Genomic DNA, 19031 nt, shown 5'->3' with positions numbered 1-19031 from the left:
AGCTGAAAATAAGCCAAAAGGCTGGCTGGAGAAGAGGACCCTGACTGCCCCTGCGGCACCTCCCTGACCTCGGGCCTCAGCCACCTTCAGCGGCCACCTCACCAGAATTGGCCATGGTTGGTTGGATTTTTTCTCTTTCCTTCCTAACATCCTAGAAACCTTTGTCATTAAGTTCCTGGGTAGGACAACCTCGCCCTCACCCACCCACGTGCTGGCACTTGCAGGCAGCCAGATGATCCCCCCATCTGTACGACCCGCTCCCCTTCCAAGCTGTCAGGGAACCAGTTCTTGACTCTTTAGATACCAAGTTTCCAACCCTGGTGCTCCTTGGCAGTTAATGCATGCTGCACAGGAGAGGGGGCTGCTTGAGACCCTGGTTGTGGACATGCTTCCAGGGCTGAAACGGTGCTGTGGGGGAGAATCACGTGCCCACTCCACCCATGGATGACACGTTAGGGAACAGCAAAGACCCATGATTCTCCCAAGAACTGCGATGTAGCAGTTGGTGGAATACCAGTCCCTGCGGTGGGGAGCTGCCATCCAGGTGCCAGCAGGGACATCCCTCCCACATCAGACCATGTGAGGCTGGGAGGGGAGGCATACAGGCAAGGAGCAAACCTCAGCCCCACCTTCCCACTCAGAGCTGCTTAACTCATGCCACAGATAACCCTGGTATCCCAAGTGGGTAGGGTCCCCTCCAGGTATGTAGGGTGTAGGTGAGACTGCCTGCTCCTGGGGGGACTCTTGGGGCTGCAGCCACACCCGTGACAGCAGAGCTGGTCTGATGCCACAAGGGGACAACCTGCCAGACAGGAGAGCACCAGCCACAACAAAAATGAGACACCAGCCTGCCTGAGCGGACAATCCCCTTCTCCCTATTTTGGGACTTGGAGTCTAGATACCAATCCTAACAGCACAAACTCAATTAGGACTGGAGAACTGGGAAGTATTCTGCTCATGGATTTGGTGAAGGGAACGGTAATATCCACCATCCTCCTGATTTGCTCCAGGCTCAGGGTGGACACTGCTGGCAGTGACCCAACATCCTCCCCACCTCTCCAAGCCCACAGAACCTGACGGGCAGTATGTCCTTCAGGAAGGCTGGGGCACCTGACCCTGCCCCAGAGGGTGACCAAGGATAATGCTACACAGTCTGCGGTAGCCTCATTCCCCTGCCAGTGATGGTCCAGCACAGCCATGTCCCCCTGTGGGGGATAATTCAAGCTGAAAGCCACGACGCCAAGTCCGGGGGGCTTCTGGAAAAGGCATTCTCACTAATAAATGGGGAAGAAGCAGTCCTTTCAAGCCCTTGTCTGCCAGGAGTGTGGCTCCATCTTGGGGCCAGAGGAGCCCCCAGATGATGGGCAACTTGCCAAGCATGGCTGAGCAAAGGTGGGGAAAGAGTTGGGCTGGAGCAGCTGATTGACACTTCAAGACTGCCCAGGTCCAGATTGGTGCCGTGCGGGTGACGAAGGTCTGTTGGAGCCCGAGCAGGGTTTTCATCCACTTGCTGCTGTCCACCTTGGGACTGCCCCCTCCCCTAGCTCTAGGACCTCCCCATGCGCCTGAGTTCCCCCTCCTCTGCCCAGCTGGTCCTCCAGAGCCACCCTGGTCCCCAGTCCACATCTCTCTCACTCTGAACCATCTCTGGTTGGTCTCACTCATGCCTGGGAAGCCAGGACTCCACATTTACATCTCATTTCTCCAAACGTGCTCACCATGATGATGACGCCTGCAGTGAACACTTACTGAGGGCTGGTCTCAGGGTTTTACCTATACTATCTAATTCATTCCTCATGACAACTTTGAGGTGGTTTCCATCATATCACTATCACTACCACCACCACTACTGTCACCTCCGTTAATATCACCAGTACACCACCATCACCATTACCATCGATATCATCACATCACTGCCATCATCACCACCATCACCTTCGTCACCACGGCCATCATCACCATCGGCATCACCACCAATAACATTGTCACCGCCACCACTGACATCATCACCACCACTCCCATCATTACCATCATCACCATCCCCATTTTACAGACAAGGAATCCCAAGGCGCAGAGAGGTCAAGGAGTTTGCCCATGGCCACACAGTTCATCAGTGGCAGAGCTGGGACTTAGCCTGGCTGTCTGGCTACAGGATCTGTGCCCTGGCCTGCTGTCCTATACTGACTCCTGTTCACATGGTTGCTGCCTACTGTGTCTACATGGAAGTCTCAAGGGAACGTCAAGATCAAATGTGCTTCAGGAAAACAAAACCATACATGCTCAGTTCTGACCTGGGGTCTCCTGCCTCCCTCCTCACCCAACCCCCGGCCCTCCCAATCCATCCTCCAGATTCACTTGGCCAAGGAATTTCCCACCATCCACCTGGGGGTTGCCCTGATATCCTTCCCTATTGATCTGGACTCTTCTAACAGGACTTGCAGCAATAAGGGACCCAGGAAGAGGCAGGGATGCAGGCAGCCTCGGGGAAGGTAACAGTGCCACTTCTAAAATCCCCCTGGGCTGGAGAAGAACTGGTTTGGCTCTCCAGACATCTAGCAGCAGTGCTAACTCCAGAATGTGGAGGACTGATGAGTGAGGACCCAGCCTGAGGGTGCCTACTAGGGGGGAGGGTCCCCAACCCTTACAAAGTCCTGTACTGAACTTCTTAGAATGTGTATGCCTCCTCCACTGGGTTAACTGAGAACATTCCAGAGGTCCACGACACAAAGCATTTTCTCCCTGGAGCCTTTGTGCTCAGAGCACTGAGCCGTCCTGTTGACCTGCACACTGGGATCTACCCAAACTGGCTTGGTTTTGTCTGAGGCACGGTCACACTGCAGCTTGCGTCAAGGAGGTCTCCTGGAGGAAAACAGTTTCCTACTACACGTATGTTTAATCTGTAAGGGGGTCAGTCAACGCAGAACCTGCCAACAACTTGGACTTCCTAGTTTGATGACAGGTGGTGTCTTAGTTATATAGTGCTGCTATAATGGAAATACCACAAGTGGATGGCTTTAACAAAGAGAAGTTTATTCTCTCACAGTTTAGGAGGCTATAAGTCCGAGTTCAGGGTGCTGGCTCAAGGGTAAGGCTTTTTCTTTGTGTTGGCTCTGGGGCAAGTCCTTGTCATCAATCTAGGAGCTTCTCAGCACAGGGACCCCAGGTCCAAAGGACCTGCTCCCCTCCTAGTTCTTCATTCTTGGTGGTAGGAGGGCCCTCTGTCTCTTTGCTCACTTATTTCTTTTATATCTCAAAAGAGATTGACTCGAGATTCAACCTAATATTGTAGATTGAGTCCTGCCTCATTAATGTAACTATCTCGAATCTTGCCTCATTAACATCATAGAGGTAGGATTTACAAAACATACGAAAATCCCATCAGATGACAAAATGGTGGACAATCACACAACACTGGTTGACACATTTTGGGGGGACACATTTCAACACATAACAGGTGGTGACTAGACAACCCACCTCACCCAGCTCATACGGTGGTGGTGTGATGGTTAATTCTATGTCAATGTGGCTAGACTGTGGTTCCCTGTGGTTTGGCCTAACCCTAGTCTAGTTGCTGCTATGAAGTAGTTACATGGGATTAGATCACCTGGCCTCGGGTAGAGCAGACTACCTTCCATAATGCAATGCAATGTAATGTAACATATAATCACCTTCTGTGTTGTTGCTGTTGTTAGGTGCCATCAAGTCACTTCCGACTCATAGTGACCCTATGTACAACAGAAACACTGCCCAGTCCTGTGCCATCCTCACAATTGTTGCTATGTTTGAGCCCACTGTTGCAGTCGCTGACCTCTACCTAGCATGATGTCCTTCTCCAGGGACTGGTCCATACTGACAACATGTCCAAAGTATGTGAGATGAAGTCTCACCATCCTTGCTTCTAAGGAGCATTCTGGCTGTACTTCTTCCCAGACAGATTTGTTCGTTCTTCTGGCAGTCCATGGTATATTCAGTATTCTTCACCAACACCATAATTCAAATGCATCAGCTCTTCCTCAGTCTTCCTTATTCACTATACAGCTTTTGCATCCATACGAGGTCACTGAAAATACCACGGCTTGGGTCAGGCACACCTTAGTCGTAAAAGTGACATCTTTGCTTTTTAACACTTTAAAGAAGTCTTTTGCAACGGATTTGCCCAATGCAATACGTTGTTTGATTTCTTGACTGCTGATTCCTGGGTGCTGATTGTGAATCTAAGTAAAATGAAGTCCTTGACAATTTCAGTGTTTTTTCCATTTATCATGATGTTGCTTATTGGTCCAGTCATGAGGATTTTTGCTTTATGTTGAGGGGTAATCCATATTGAAGGCTGTAGTCTTTGATCTTCATCAGTAAGTGCTTCAAGACGTTTTCACTTTTAGCAAGCACCATTGTGTCACCTGCATATCTAAGGTTGTTTATGAGTCTTCCTCCAGTCATGATGCTGCGTTCTTCATATAGTCTAGCTTCTTGGGTTATTTGCTCAGCATAAAGACTGAATAAGTATAGTGAAATGATACAACCCTGACGCACCCCTTTCCTGATTTTAAACCACACAATATCCCCTTGTTCTGTTCGAACAACTGCTTCTTGGTTTATGTACGGGTTCCACATAAGCACAATTAAGTGTTCCAGAATTCCCATTCTTCGAAATGTTATCCATAATTTGTTATGAGCCACACAGTTGAATGCCTTTGTGTAGACAATAAAACACAAGTAAACATCTTTCTGGTATTCTATACTTTCAGCTAAGATCCATCTAACATAAGCAATGATATCCCTGGTTCCACATCCTCTTCTGAATCTGGCTTGAATTTCTGATTGTTCCCTGTTGATGTACTGCTGCACCCGTTTTTGAATTATCTCGCATGTTTTACTTGTGTGTGATATTAATGATATTGTTTGATAATTCCTGCGTTCACTTGGATCACCTTTCTTTGGAATGGGCACAAATATGGATCTCTTCAAGTCAGTTGGCCAGGTAGCTGTCTTCCAAATTTCCTGGCATATGTGAGTACACGTTTCCAGCATTACATCCATAATCACCTTCCATAACGCAATCTAATGTAATATAGTCAATCAGTTGAGGTCATACCAGTGTAGGGTGGATCCTAAACCTAATCACTTCTGAGTTATAAAAGAGAAGGTGAGAAGCAGACACACACGGGGGAAGACAAACACTATGTGAGGATCACCAAAGAAACAAGGAACCCCCAGGGCTACCAACAAGGAAGGAAGTGACATGGCCGAGACCCTGATTTGGACTTCTAGCCTCCAGAACTGTGAGAAAATCAATTTGTTTGAAAGTTTGAAAAGCACTCGTGGTGTTTGTGGTACAGCAGCACGAGGGGACTGAGGCGGGCAGGATATAGGAATCACGTTAAAAAAAATGCATCACTTCAAAACCCAGACTCCTGAGACTCACGACACGTGTCTTTCACTCATGAATTCTACAACGATTTGTGGAAGCCTGGCATGTCCTGGGCGTCCAGGCCTCAGGTGGACAAAGACCCTGGCAGCGGGTGGCTTTCGGGACAGCCTGGCTGGCCTCACCTTGGAAAACCAGGGGCTTCTCCTCCTGGACCATTTCCTTCACAGTAACTCGTTGCTCATTTGTGGCTTCCCCTGGGGATGGGGGCCATGCCCAGCAATGTCCTGAGGGCCTTTTCATTAATGGCCAAACAGAGGCGCCTTCCAGGTACAGATTCAGGGCCAAGAAGGGTGGTAGAGGACGATCGAGCACCAGCCCTGCACTACTTCAGGATGGGCTGAAGGGGAGGCCCCTGACAAGCCCCTTGGTCACCAAGCACAATGACCCCCCATGAAGGAGACCCCAGGGAGGTAGACCCTGTGAAGACCCCACCTGGGCTGGCCCACCACGTCAGCAAGGGGTGGCCCTTCACTGGACACTACCCTTCCCAGAGTGCACTGGTGGCTGCAGGAGGGGGTGGGTGCCAGGCCAAGAAGCAGAGGGCAGGGGTGGTTTCTGAGCCCTCAGAGGCCCAACAAGAGGTGCAGACAGAGCCCAGAAACCCCCAGCATGGAGGAGGAGCTGGAAGTGCTGGCCGATGCCCCCTGCTCCCACCGCCACCAAGTTCTCAGGAAGAGCAGTTCTGAGGTACCTCGGAGCACCTTCTCCGCCTCAAACACCCTGTTACTCAGACTCTCGATTACGAGTCCTCAGGGATGAAGCAAAATTTCATGGACTCAGATGGGCCCCCTCCAGCCTGGCTCTGCCCGGCCCTGCCAGGCACAACCCCCCTCCTCCCCACCCTCCCAGGACAGGCAGCCGCTGTGGCAGAGATAGCAGAGGACAACCTGGGTCCTCATGTAGGAGGTGCTTTCCACCCACCTGTGGGTCCAGGCCCTGCACCTGGATCCAGGGCCCCAGAGGCTGCCAGGTCCCCCAAACACACCACCTCTGCCATGAACCGTGGCCTCTGTCAGTGAGGGTCCAGAGGCTCACGTTACAGTGTGGTTTAGCACCTCGGGGCTCTCCTGGCCTTTGCCTGATACCACAGGCGCACCCCCACCGTGCCCATGGCTGGGGGACATGCAGAAGGCTCTGCCCCATGTCCCTCCCTCCAATTGACAGCAGATGGCTTCGCTATGCTGCAACACCCTGAAGGGCTGCAGGCAGGCGCGTGGCCCCACCCATCCCCACAAGACACCTGCTAGGCCCTCGCTGAGCACAGCAGTCCTGGGCCGGTAGGTGGGCAGAGGGAGAACAGGGCAGGAGGGAAGAACTTTTGCCCAAGTTCTGCCCTCGGAGATTCAAGGAGGATGGCTTTGTGTTCCCAGCCCCGTCCCAGCTGGAAAGGCTACCTGAAGGAGACATCTGGAAGAAACACGCACAGGCCATACATGTTCTTGCCCCATCCCACAGTGAGCAGAACGCTCACCTAGGGGCAGCCCAGAGCTGTGTCCACTGCAGGGGCGTGGGGGGCTGGGGTGACAAGCAGCGGGGAAGCAGTACCCACAGACCCTCAGCGGGAGCAGCTGCTGTAGAAAACATTTTCCCGTGACCCAGCAATTCCACTCCTAGATATGCACCCATGAGACTGGAAAGCAGGGACTCAAGCAAATATGAGTACACCCGTGTTCATGGCAGCATGATTCACAATAGCCAAAAGGTGGAAACAACCCAAGTGTCCATCAACGGACGAATCGAAAAACAAATGTGGCCAGTCCATGCAATGGAATATTATCCATCCATAAAAAGGAATGAAGTTCTGGTGCGTGTTACAACATGGGCGAAGCCTGAAAACATCATGCTGAGTGAAAGAAGCCAGTCACAAAGGATCACATGTTGCATGATTTCCTTCCTAGAACACGCGAACGCATGCAGACAACAGAAAGTAGATGAGTGGCTGCCAGGGGCTGGGGCAGGGGGAATAGGGAGTGACTGCTAATGGGTGCAGGGTTTCTTTCTGGGATGATGAGAATGTTCTGGAAACAGATAGTGGAGATGGTTGCACAACAGGTGAGTATACTAAAATGCTACTGAATTTTCACTTTAAATGAGTGAATTGTATGTGAATTAGATCTCAATAACACTATTAAATAAAGTTAAAAAAAAAAAAAAAAAAACTCCAAAACATGAATGATTTAAAACGAAAGTGGAGGTGACCAGGGTTGTACTGGGGTGGGGGGAGTGGACAATGGGTGGTCGTGGTAGCCCTGGGAAGAGCCACCACGCCCCCTGTCCACCTAGGAGCCTCACTGTGTCCACGTGTAAAGTCGCCCAGGGGGCAAATGTCTGGCTGGAACCCACCACACCCTATGATGACACTCCCCAAAGCCTGGGGTGGCCCTGCAGGGATTTGTTCTCTAGTTGGTTCACCTCTGTGCTGCGATTTTAACGGTGCTGCCGACTTCAGTCCCAGGCACAGAGGTGGCAGTGGTAACTCAGACTTGCCTGCCACTGAGGACAGAAATCTGGAAAGAACGTGAAGACGCCCTCCTAGTGGGGCGGTGAGGAAATACACACCAGGCATGGAGCTGGGAGGACCTGGCTGTCTAGCCCGGAGGCCCAATCCAGCTGAGGATACCAGAGGTGGAGAATGGTAGAAACAAACCAGCCTCACCTTATGGGGTTCTGGGGGAGAGGCTGGGGCAATGCTGGGTTACCATGACCCAGGTCCTGGTAGATGCAAAAAATCCTTTGTGGTAAACAATAGGACCTGCCCTCAAAATTACGTACATGGGTGATTTTTTAAGTGCTACATCCGGTAGCCAATGGAAAGAGCCTAGGCCCACAAGTCGCTGGGACATCATGAGGACACACAGGCGCCGAGCAGATACCCAGTGACCAGGGCCCTGTGGGGAAGCCCCCACAAGGCCTACCTGTGCTCACTGGGCCCCGAGGGAGGCTAGCCATCCCAGCAAGGGGCTGGTACTGCATTAAAGGACTCAGCAGCTCTGCTAAACCAGAGAGAGACACTCAGGTGGAACACGTCCTCACCTTGTTGAAGTCCAAAGCGTATGAGCACAGCATGCAAGCTTCGTGCAGCCCACTGGTTTGACTGGCAGACCGCTGGTCCTCAAGAACCCCCAGAAGGACAGGCCAGACACCACCACAAGGAGCTGCCTTGGCTGGGCGCCCCACATGGGCTCATATATAAATGTACATGTGTATATCCCTCACCCATCTGTCAGCAGCTTGCATGATGCTGTGATGCTGGAAGCTATGCCACTGGTATTTCAAATACCAGCAGGGTCACCCATGGTGGATAGGTTTCAGTGGAACTTCCAGACTAAGACAAGACTAGGAAGAAAGGCCTGGCGATCTACTTTTGAAATCAGCCAGTGAAAACCCTGTGGATGAGATCACAACAGAACACTGTCTGGCATAGTGCTGGAAGAAGAGCTTCCTAGGTTGGAAGGTACTCATAATATATAGTGGCTGCAACAATGGACATTTTGTCCTGTTGTGCATGGGGTCACCAGGAGTAAGAGCTGACTCGATGGCAACTACCAACAATAACAACTGCAGGAGGGATGCCAGGCTGTCATCCTAAAATATTTGGCTGGGCCATGGAAAAGTTCCTGCTGGACAGGACAGGCTAGGGACCCCATCCCACCCTACTTTTGAGTCCCACAGACCCACAGAGGAACACCATCTGAACAAGAATGTGACCCTGTCAGGATCTGGGCAAACACTCCCCTTCCTCAAAGCCGGACTTCCTTCTGTTCTCACTGAAGCTAAATTTCAAAAATTTACTTAGCTCTCTAGCCAATCTTTTTGTCCTCACACAAGCCTACATGGATAGATTCTATCCCAGTAACTCTGTAAACGTTTATATATTCTGATAAAAATTGGTTCAAATTTTCTTGTAATGCTGGGAGCTGTCACACTGAAGGCAAAATGGGTGATGCCACAAGGCTGCTTTTTGGCCACATCATGTGATGGGTGACAGGCTATGACTGACAATAGCAGACTTTTGAAACCGACCATGAAATCAAAGACAGCGTTCCTCGGGGCCCAGGAGTCCCCCTGGATCCCTAGGGGCAGAAATCACCAAGAGCACCACCACTGGGCTGACTCCACCATCCTTGGTCTCCTTATTCTGGGCTCAAGTCTGTGTTCCAAACTACCCCCTTCTGCCTCTCCTCTGCCCTCTGGGGCCCTGGAGGGTGCCCCCACTCTCTTCCTCTTTCCTCTGGTGTCTGGGGCCCTGGAAGGTGCCCCCACTCCCTTCCACCTACCTCTCCTCTGTCCTCTGGGACCCTGGAGGGCGCCCTCATTCTCTTCTTCCTTTCTCTGCCCTCTGGGACCCTGGAGTGGACCCACCACAAGCCCTTCAGTTCATCTTGCTGCACGAGGCTGGATCCTCACCATAGGGGGAGCTGCTGCCCCTCCCAGGGCTCCTCTGCACCCAGCCTGTTGGTACCCCCCACACTCATATGGGTGTCCTGGTTCAGAGGAACCCTGGCTCACGTGTCCCCTGGCTCACAAGCCTCCCATCTCATGCACCCCGCCCCCACCATGAAGACCCACGTCCTGTTCACCACTTGGGAGTTAATGGCCCGGTGCTGCCTTTACCAGGTCCCAGTCGATGCTGCGGAAGAAGGCGTGAGACTTGATGTCCGAGAATCCCGTCTGGGGCCGGCAGCCGAGCCTCTCTTTGGGGTCCTGGGTCAGAGTTCAAACAAGGGCAAATCAGCAGCAAGGGTGGACACGATCTGACTGGCAGCCCTCGTTCAACAAGGGACCCCACTCTCTATGAAGGGATCTAGAGTGCCCTGGACAAGCAGCTCCAACCATCCCGCTGAACATCAGCTGTTCCCTTCCCCACGCTAACGGTTCTCTCCGCATGCTGGGCTCTCATGAGATTTCCCTCCAGCACCATCTCTTTTATTTTCTGAGGTATGAGTGGAAATGGGCACTTCATAGAATGCAGAGCTCACAAAATGAAGCAGAGCTTCAAACCCACACATTTGACATATAACCTGGGCAACATTAAACACCCAATAGCGGGAAGAACCCCTGTGCCTCACAACACCCGTTCACCGTAAAGATGAAGGGCTAGGGCCATGGTGACGCCACACGCAGACGCACACATATACACGCACAGGCATGCAGATACACAGAGACACACAGGCACACAGATGCAGACACACACACACAGATGCACATAGACATACACACAGGCACAAACACACACAATGCACACAGACACGCAGACGCACTCAGATACACACATGTGCATGCATGCTTTGTCCCAGTGGCTCCAGGGCATCATACCTTGTTTAAAAATCCTTTGAGGACATGGGAAGCTTTGACGGAGAGGAAGCGGGGGATCCGAATGGGCTTCTCCAGGATCACTGCGGGGGTTCGGGGGCGTGAAAAAGTGATCCCCCACTGTGCCCTGATTCTCCCCTGCCCACAGACAAGCCCAGCAGTCCGCTCAGTGGTCTCATGGCTTCCTGAACTCTCAGGGTCACCCCCGAGCCCTGCTTGCACCTAGAGAGCTCTTTAACGTGCCAAGGCCTACAAGTCCACACCTGTGGCCTCCCTGAGTACTTTTTTCATGACTGTGTATAAAACGAACCACCTGCGCTGGATTTAAACACGCGCAGGTGAGGTCCGCCCCACTCGCCTTCTGCTCTTTGGCCACCAGACAGTGCCTGTGGGACCGCCGTGCTCTGGGCCACAGCATCACCCAGGGACCTTTCAGGCTTCCAGGTGGACACAGCTGGGATGTGGGCTGGGAAGGGGGGCATTCTGGGTGGACAGAGCCCAGATGTGGGCTCGGAAGGGGGTCTGCCACTTCAGAGTGCAGGCCTGACCAGGGCAGAGGGACTGGGGCTCAATCAAAGCAGATCTGAGGGCTGAGATGCTGTGCTTGTCACCCCGCCTGTGGCTGGCCCCAGTTGATGGCCCTGCCTTTCTAAGAGCATGTCTGAGGAGCTAGGGGTGTGGCCGCGCCTGAGTGTTTATGAATTAAAGAGCACAGGTACGCTTTTCCGAGCACTGTAGGTCCCAGTCTGGGAGGCAGGTTCCGGACCCTTCCACCTACACCTTTGAAATGTGAAGAAACATCTAAGATGCAGGGAGGAAGCTATGTGCATGACCGGGGCTGCACTGGGCCCGTCAGCCATGCTGGGGGGCGACGCACCTTGGAAAAGGTAGTCCTCCGTGTTCATGTCGGGGTTATCGGTGATGATGTCAAAGGGGGACCGCCCAGCCATCATCTCGAACATCAGCACACCGAGGGCCCACCAGTCCACGCTGAACCCTGCGGGGAGTGTGCTGGTCATGCCAAGTGGTCAGTCACACCTAGGAGCCAGCCGAGAGCACCCTGCTGCTGGCTTGTTGGCTGAGATACATCCAGGTCAACGTGGGTTTTTTAACCAAGCACAGGTAGTAGCAAAACACGTGGGAGTGGGAATTTTACATTTCTTTGGCCAATGCTGAGGTTTCCTGTGTTTTCAGAAATGGAAGGAGTGCCTCTTCTCCAGCGTGGCCTGGCTGATTCTCAGCCCCCTGTTCTGGTGGGTGCCAGCCTTTTTCTTGTTGTTAGGAAAGTTGGAATTCTACCACTGAACCACCAACGCCTTATATATAGTTATGTTGCTATTGTTAGCTGCTGTGAAGTCAGCCCTGACTCATGGCGACTCCATGCACAATGGAATGAGACACCACCAGGTCCTGTACCATCCTCATGACGGGTTGCTGACGGGACCACTGTGCTCCATAGCGTTTTCACTGGCTAATTTTTGGAAGTAGGCCCCCAGGCCTCTCTTCCTAGTCCATCTTAGTCAGGAAGCTCCACTGAAACAGTTCAGCATCATAGCAACACACAAGCCTCCAGTGATAGACGGGTGGTGGCTACACGTAAGATGCATTGGCCAGGAATCAAACCCAGGTTTCTTGTATAAACCAAAAACCAAACCCACTGCCGTTGAGTCAATTAGGACTCACAGTGACCCTATTGGACAGAGTAAGACTGCCCTACAGGGTTTTCAAGGAGCACCTGGTGGATTTGAACTGTCTAGCACTTAACCACTACGCCACCAGGGTTTCTCATATAAAGGCGAGAATTCTACCACTGAACCTCCACTGCCCCTACCTTTTTCATACTTGGTGGCAAAGCTGTTTTCATCTTGAGGCCATTCACCCTCTGTCTGATGTTACACAGTTTGCCAAGGCTGTTATCTGGCCTTGTATCTTTGCTGGTGGCATCTCTGACCAGACATTTACAATGGATCAAATCTGTCAGGTTTCCTTTCTAGCTCCTGGTTTTAACTAAGCTTGAAAAACCTCTATCACTAAGATTACACAAACACTTTCCTGTATCTTCTATGTGTATTTTTTTTTTTTTAATACTCAAATGATGACTGTCTGGAATGTATTCTAGTGTGTAGGGGACCAGGAGACCCTGATTTCAGCTTTGCCTGTAGACACAGCTGTCCTAGCGCCATCCAGCAGCCCACCTGCCCTCGCTAAGTTGAGATGCTGCTCTGTCACATGCAGAGTCCCTGTCTGGGGCTGGGCTCTGCATTCTGCCTCTGGCCCGCAGACCTCTTATATCTGACCCTATGCCTTTGGCGGGGTCGGCTCAGGCAGGGCCCCCTCCAGCCTCCCAGTCTGCTCCATGGCCATGTCACACAGGAGAGCAGAGCATCCAGGGGGTGGAGCCCTTCTTGCCCTCTGAGGACCACGCAGGCCTGGCAGACAAGCTGGTATGTGTCTGGCAGGAACCGCCCCCACAATTCCAGACTCACCATACTCCTCTCCCCGCAGGATTTCCGGGGCGATGTAATTCGGGGTCCCGCAGAAGGTGCTTGTGGTGTCGCCGGGGCCCAGGCCTTCCTGTGGGGACAGAGCTAGTGACCAAGAGGGGCCGTGTGGACCCGCAGGGAGTGCCAGCACGGGACAACTGAGACAAGCTGCCTTGGGTGGCTGAAGGATGAGAACCCTGAGCACAACATAACAATGGCAGGCCACGGGAGGTGGGGGTCAGGGGCTCACCTTGCACATGCCGTAGTCGGTCAGCTTGATGTGCCCGTCAGCATCCAGCAGCACGTTGTCCAGCTTCAGGTCCCGGTAGATGATCCCCCTCTCGTGCAGGAAGTTTAGGGCGATGCAGATCTCAGCGGCGTAGAACCTGGGGGCGGGCGGGGGTGTCCCGTCAGCAGGGAGGGCGGCCCGTCAGCAGGGAGGCTATGTGGCTGGCCGGGATGGGGACTCACACACACAGTGACCTGGGATGGGCCGTTGTGGACCCCCATCTCCTTACAAGGTGACCCAGTGGGTCCCTCCACCAGCGAGACGGACTTTAAGGTGAGGAATGGCTGTTCTTATTACCACCTGCCTTTCCCCAAAGGGCTCTAAGGGGACTCACAAAACCAGTTTTTCTCTTCTTTCTTTTTTTTTTTTTTAAAGTGAAGAAATTAGGAAGAGAGAAAACAAGAATGATGGAGTTGAGTGAGGCTCCCGATGCATCCTGGGGTCTGATCCCGTGGGTCCCAAGGCTGCGAGAGGGGGGGGCCAGCCGACACCAGAGTTGAGTAAGAAGGGGCACACATCATTTAGCATCTCCTCACAAGACACAGCAGTGGTCTCTTGGTGCTGAGCACATAGGGCTTCATGCCCCCACACCGCCACCCCTGTGCTGGCCCCAACCCACCACCACTCATGCAAGCTGAGAAGGCCTACATCCCCCCATTTTGGCAACAGGGAAAAAGAAAGAACCAAGATAGCACAATTGCAAAAACAAAATAAAACAAATGAAAAACTCCCATGAAACACCGATTTCTCCTGTAGGAGGCAGCTTGCCTTGTGGGGCAGGATGTGGCGGGCTGTTGCTGGGCCCTGAAGTCAGAAGACCCCCCCAAATCTTACAACAATGTGCCACCCTGCAGGAAAAGGCAGTGCCCTCTGCCACTTTCCCCCCAAACTCCATCTCCTTCTACTGAACTCACCACTGACCCCCCAAGAGCAGACTTGGCCCACCTGCCCCCTCCCCAACATGGTGCCCCACCTGGCATGCTCCTCCGGAAGCTTCCGCTGCCTCTGCATGTGGAACATGAGGTCCCCGCCGTTGACGTACTCGATGACCAGGAACAACCTGAGCAGGAGAGAAGGCACAGCTAAAGGCTGAACTCACGCGGTGGCAGGCATCGGAATACACTCGATACGGAAATTGAACATAAAGAACCCACTGTAAGCTGAAAGGCGTCCCTGGGTGGTGCAAACGGCTGTTAACTGAAAGGTTGGAGGTTTGAACCCACTCAGAGGCACCTCAGAAAAAAGACATGGCAACCTGCTTCTGAAAAATCGGCCATTGAAAACCCTATGGCACACAGTTGTACTCTGACCCACATGGGGTTGCCCTGAGTCGGAGCTGACTCAAAGGCAACAGGTTTGGTTTTGGTTTATAAGCTGAAAAGCTGCCAGGAAGTTTACTTTTAAGTTAAAGCAAAGCTGTGTTTGCTGCTGACGTGTCTCCTCCGGTGTGCGGCTCTCCTGACTGCTGGCCATCTGCTTTGTATGCTTTTCTCCTGGGTGGCCGAGAACAACAGGCGACCCCGGGGCACCTGCTGGCTCCCAGAATCAGTAAGGAAAAGCACCCAGACCAAAAAGTAAGGCCGAGGCCAGGCTGTGCCCCACTCCGGAGTCTGCAAGGGCCTTCTTGGGGGGAAGCCCAGTGACCGTTCTTCATCATCTGGAGGCCAGACACTGCCCATCCGCAGAGAAAGCTCCATTCCAACTTAACACCTCAACACAGTCAAACTTGGATTTGGGAAAGAGAAAACCTTTCATTCACTCCTTCCTTTCATCTGTCAAACAGTTATTTGAGCTCCTACAGTGCCAGGTCTGTCTTGGGGCTGAGGGCAGGCATGAGCAATGTACAGTCCCTGCCTCATGGAGAGAAAGGTTAAGAAATAAAGCCAGGTGAGGGGCCAGAGCCTCAACAGTGGACGGGTGACCAGGAAGAACCCTCCGAGCAGACAACAGAGCAAAGGTCTGAGTGACTGGGGTGTAGGAGGGAGGAGCCCAGAGCTGGGGACACCCTGAGGCAGAGCGGGGCCAGTGCAGGTGTGTGGAGGGGTGGATCCATGCATCAGGGGATGTTATGGATTGAATTCTGCCCCCACAAACATGTATTGTAAATCCTAACCCCTATACCAAATTCTCGGAGCCGTGGTGGTACAGTGGTTAAGAACTCCAGCTGCTAACCAAAAGGTTTGCAGTTCAAATCTACCAGCCACTCCTTGGAACCTCTATGGGACGGTTCTACTCAGTCCTATAGGGTCGTTATGAGCCGAAATCAACTCAAGGGCAATGGGTTATACCACATTTTCAATTTGGGAATGGATTTTCTGTTATGTTAATGTGGCAGTATTGGTGTAAGGTTGTCTTAAATCAATCTCTTGGGAAATAGAAAAGAGCAGATTAAGGAAACAAGCAAGCACAGAGGGGGGAAGATAGATGCCACACCTCATGAGATCACCAAGGAGCAAAGAGACAGAAGCAGAAGAGACAAGGACCTTCCCCCAGAGACAACACAGAGAGAACCTTTCCCTAGAGCTAGTGCCCTGAATCCAGACTTCTAGCCTCCTAAACGGTGAGAAAATACATTTCTGTTGGTTAAAGCCACCACTTACGGGATTTGTTATAACAGCACCCGATAACTAAGACAGGGGAGAAGCCAGGTAAGCAGGTGGGACACCATGTGGGGAACAACACCATCTGGTGTGTGGCTGTGCTGGCCGCCACTGTGAATTGATGGGAGGGAGAAGCAGGGCAGGTGAAGGTGTGAGGAGATGCCCCATATCCAGGGGCGAGCACAGGTCAACAGCTTGGACTGGGTGTGGTAACCACAAGAAAGGGCTGGAGCAGGTGTCGTGCTGAAGGCAGAGCCAGCAAGAATGCTGGTGGACTGGACATGGGGTAGGAAGGAAGGAGGGGCTGGCACGCCCCAGGACCTGGAGCCATTTCCCATGCCAGGCAGATGTGGAGCCGTAGGGTTTGGGGGACGGCCTGGAGCTCTGTTTGGCCACAATGGATTTGAGGTGCCAGCTATCCCTCCAAATGGAGAAGTTGTGGAGGCAGTGGGGGCTGGGGAGAGGTCAGGGCTTAAGGTGGCATTTGGACGTCATAGACATGCTCATGTGATTTAGAGACACGGGGCTGTGTGACGTCACCTAGACAGCCACGTAGGGCCCTTCATGTCTGCAAACAGCCTATCTCGTGATTTCCTTTATTAAGATCTTCCCACACTGTATTAAGATTCAATTTTCAAATATTAAGCTCATGCACCATTTTTCAGAAATGCACCGTTGAGGGCACTTTGTGGATTTTTAGGTCAATGGCTCCTTTTATGCCCTGAATTATTTGTCTCTGGAAAATTTTCCTCTGAGGGTCGGGAGCAAAGTAGGGAAGGGTCAAGAAAATCTATGGATTTTTCTAGTTCTTACAGGATCTCTTGACAACCTGGGGCTTGTCCTGAGCTGCCAGCATTAACCTCGGGAGGGGAGAGATGGATTTATACAAAGTACGCTGGCTTGCTGCATATTATCCATGAAGTTTTTGATTTCAGATTCAGGTAAGAAACAATTCCTAAAAAAAAATTTTTTTTTTTTTTTTTTGCAGAAACTGAAACAAAATCCTGAATAGCAAGTGGAGAAGTAGGCGTGTCCACACTGCAGGCTGGGCCAGGTGCACCATCCTGAGGCCACACTCAGCATATTTGTTTGGAGGGCTGGGGGTGGTTCATTCTGCCTCTACTCAGCTCCCCGGCCACCAAAGGACATGCTTGGAAATTCTCTAGTAACACTGACCTTGTCCACCGGCCTGCTGTCTGTTTTTGTAAATAAAGTTTTATTGGAACGCAGCCACACTCGTTGCTGTACATATTGTCTGTGGCTGCTACTGTGCTACAGCAGCAGAGCTGAGTAGTTGGACAGAGACCTCTGGCTTGAAAAGCTGAAAATATTTACTGTCTGGCCCTTTAAAAAAAATTTTGCCGACCCCTGGCACAATCACAACAACAAAAATGATAGCTTTTATATCACTCTTATGTGTCAAGTACTATTCTAAGTACATCCATGTATTAGCTCATTTAATTTGTCTAACAACCACATGGGGTAAGTTCTGTAAAGGCAGTCTGACCCTGGAAGATACCTAAGACCTAAACATTAGTCAAAAAGTTATAAAAAAAAAAAAAAAAAAAGTATGTATTTATAACTCTTAGGGTGCCTTTAAACCACAGGACTGCTACTTCTCACAGTTACCAGAAATTCTGTACCCTGAAGAGCCCTGTTCCCTTTGGACTGTCACCCCGGGAGGAAACGGGCCAGTTCCAAAGTTGAGGTCCCGCTCACACCTGGTGTGCCCTGGGAAACACCATGGCCCAGGCCAACTCACTTCCATTTTAAGTGACAATGGACTTCAATGACAGACAGAGAACCAATGCCATTTCCAGAGAAAATACAGAAATACACTAATTCTGGAGAAAAACAATACTGACACAGCACCTTAGGAAGCTGAAAAAAATTAAGGGGCTATTAAAAAAACCTAGAGAAGTCATTTTCCCTTTCTGTCAAGAAAAGCCCATTTCGAGAATTCCAGTGAGAGCCATTTCTTTGCTCCCAGCTGTGAGACAGATTCAGTCAGCTTGTAGTTGTTGCCTATAGTGCGAGGTCACTGCTCATTAAGGAATTCATTTAATGAATTTAATGCAAAATTTATCAAGACCCAAGACCATCGAGGAATTTCTTTTCTCTTTTAAAGCAGCTGGACACCTAAGGATGTGGGCACAGAATAGAACGTGGGTTTTGTCTACAGATAAAACCTTAATACAACTTTTGAACACTTACTCACAGTCCAGTGCTGATGCGCCCTAAAGAAGAGTCTACGGGAGTCACAGTGGCAGCTCTGACAAAACAACTGGCATCCAAGACAGAGCACGATCAGAGGCGGAGTACGATCGAGAGTCACAGCTTGTGTTTACGCAGGGTGTGAGGTGGGGGCTTAGGGGAGCACCTTCCACAGGTGATCATATGCCTGGGATCCTTCCATCTCGGGCCTCTACCAGGGATGGTGTACACCCATCAGAGGCTCGTGCACAGGAGCTCCCAGGCCAGGCCCGGGCATGGTACACACGGCTTTACCTATGGCATGTGTGGTTGCGCGGCCACACGGACCACACAGGGTGGGGGGATGCTGTCTTGCAGAAATCTCCCACAGCCAAGCTCACCTACATCCCTCCCATCCACACGTCCATCCCACATTGAGGGGAAAGAAGCAGTGATTGCGGTAGAGACATAATGCCTAATGACATACTACCTAATAAACACCTAACAAAATAGGCACACACAAAAAAAGGAGCCCTCGTGGTGCAATGGTTAAACATTTGGCTACTGACAGAAAGGTCAGCAGTTTGAATCCACCCAATAACTCCACAGGAGAAAGACCTGGTGATCTAGTGCTATAAAGATCACAGCCTAGAAAAACCCTATAGGGCACTCTGACTCTGTCACAGGGTCGCCAGGAGCTGGAATCGACTCGACAGCATCTA

At 51.6% G+C, this 19031-nt stretch overlaps 1 protein-coding gene across 4 annotated transcripts in view; it reads right to left on the bottom strand.

Moving 5' to 3' along the window:
* Nucleotides 1-19031, bottom strand: part of PRKCZ (protein kinase C zeta) — a 145207-nt gene that overhangs the window by 1793 nt on the left and 124383 nt on the right. For 3 of the 4 annotated variants that reach the window (XM_049877650.1, XM_049877647.1, XM_049877649.1), the window contains exons 11-16: nt 14490-14576; nt 13478-13613; nt 13231-13318; nt 11622-11741; nt 10748-10827; nt 10046-10135 (exon numbers count right to left, since the gene is read on the bottom strand). In XM_049877650.1, the coding sequence (XP_049733607.1) occupies nt 10046-10135; nt 10748-10827; nt 11622-11741; nt 13231-13318; nt 13478-13613; nt 14490-14576 (601 nt within the window). The remainder of the gene's footprint in view (nt 1-10045; nt 10136-10747; nt 10828-11621; nt 11742-13230; nt 13319-13477; nt 13614-14489; nt 14577-19031) is intronic. The other variant, XM_049877648.1, reaches the window with a different exon arrangement.

This window comes from Elephas maximus, chromosome 3 (assembly GCF_024166365.1).
Source record: "Elephas maximus indicus isolate mEleMax1 chromosome 3, mEleMax1 primary haplotype, whole genome shotgun sequence".
Lineage (NCBI taxonomy): Eukaryota > Metazoa > Chordata > Mammalia > Proboscidea > Elephantidae > Elephas > Elephas maximus.
This window is presented reverse-complemented; position numbering and strand designations above follow the sequence as displayed.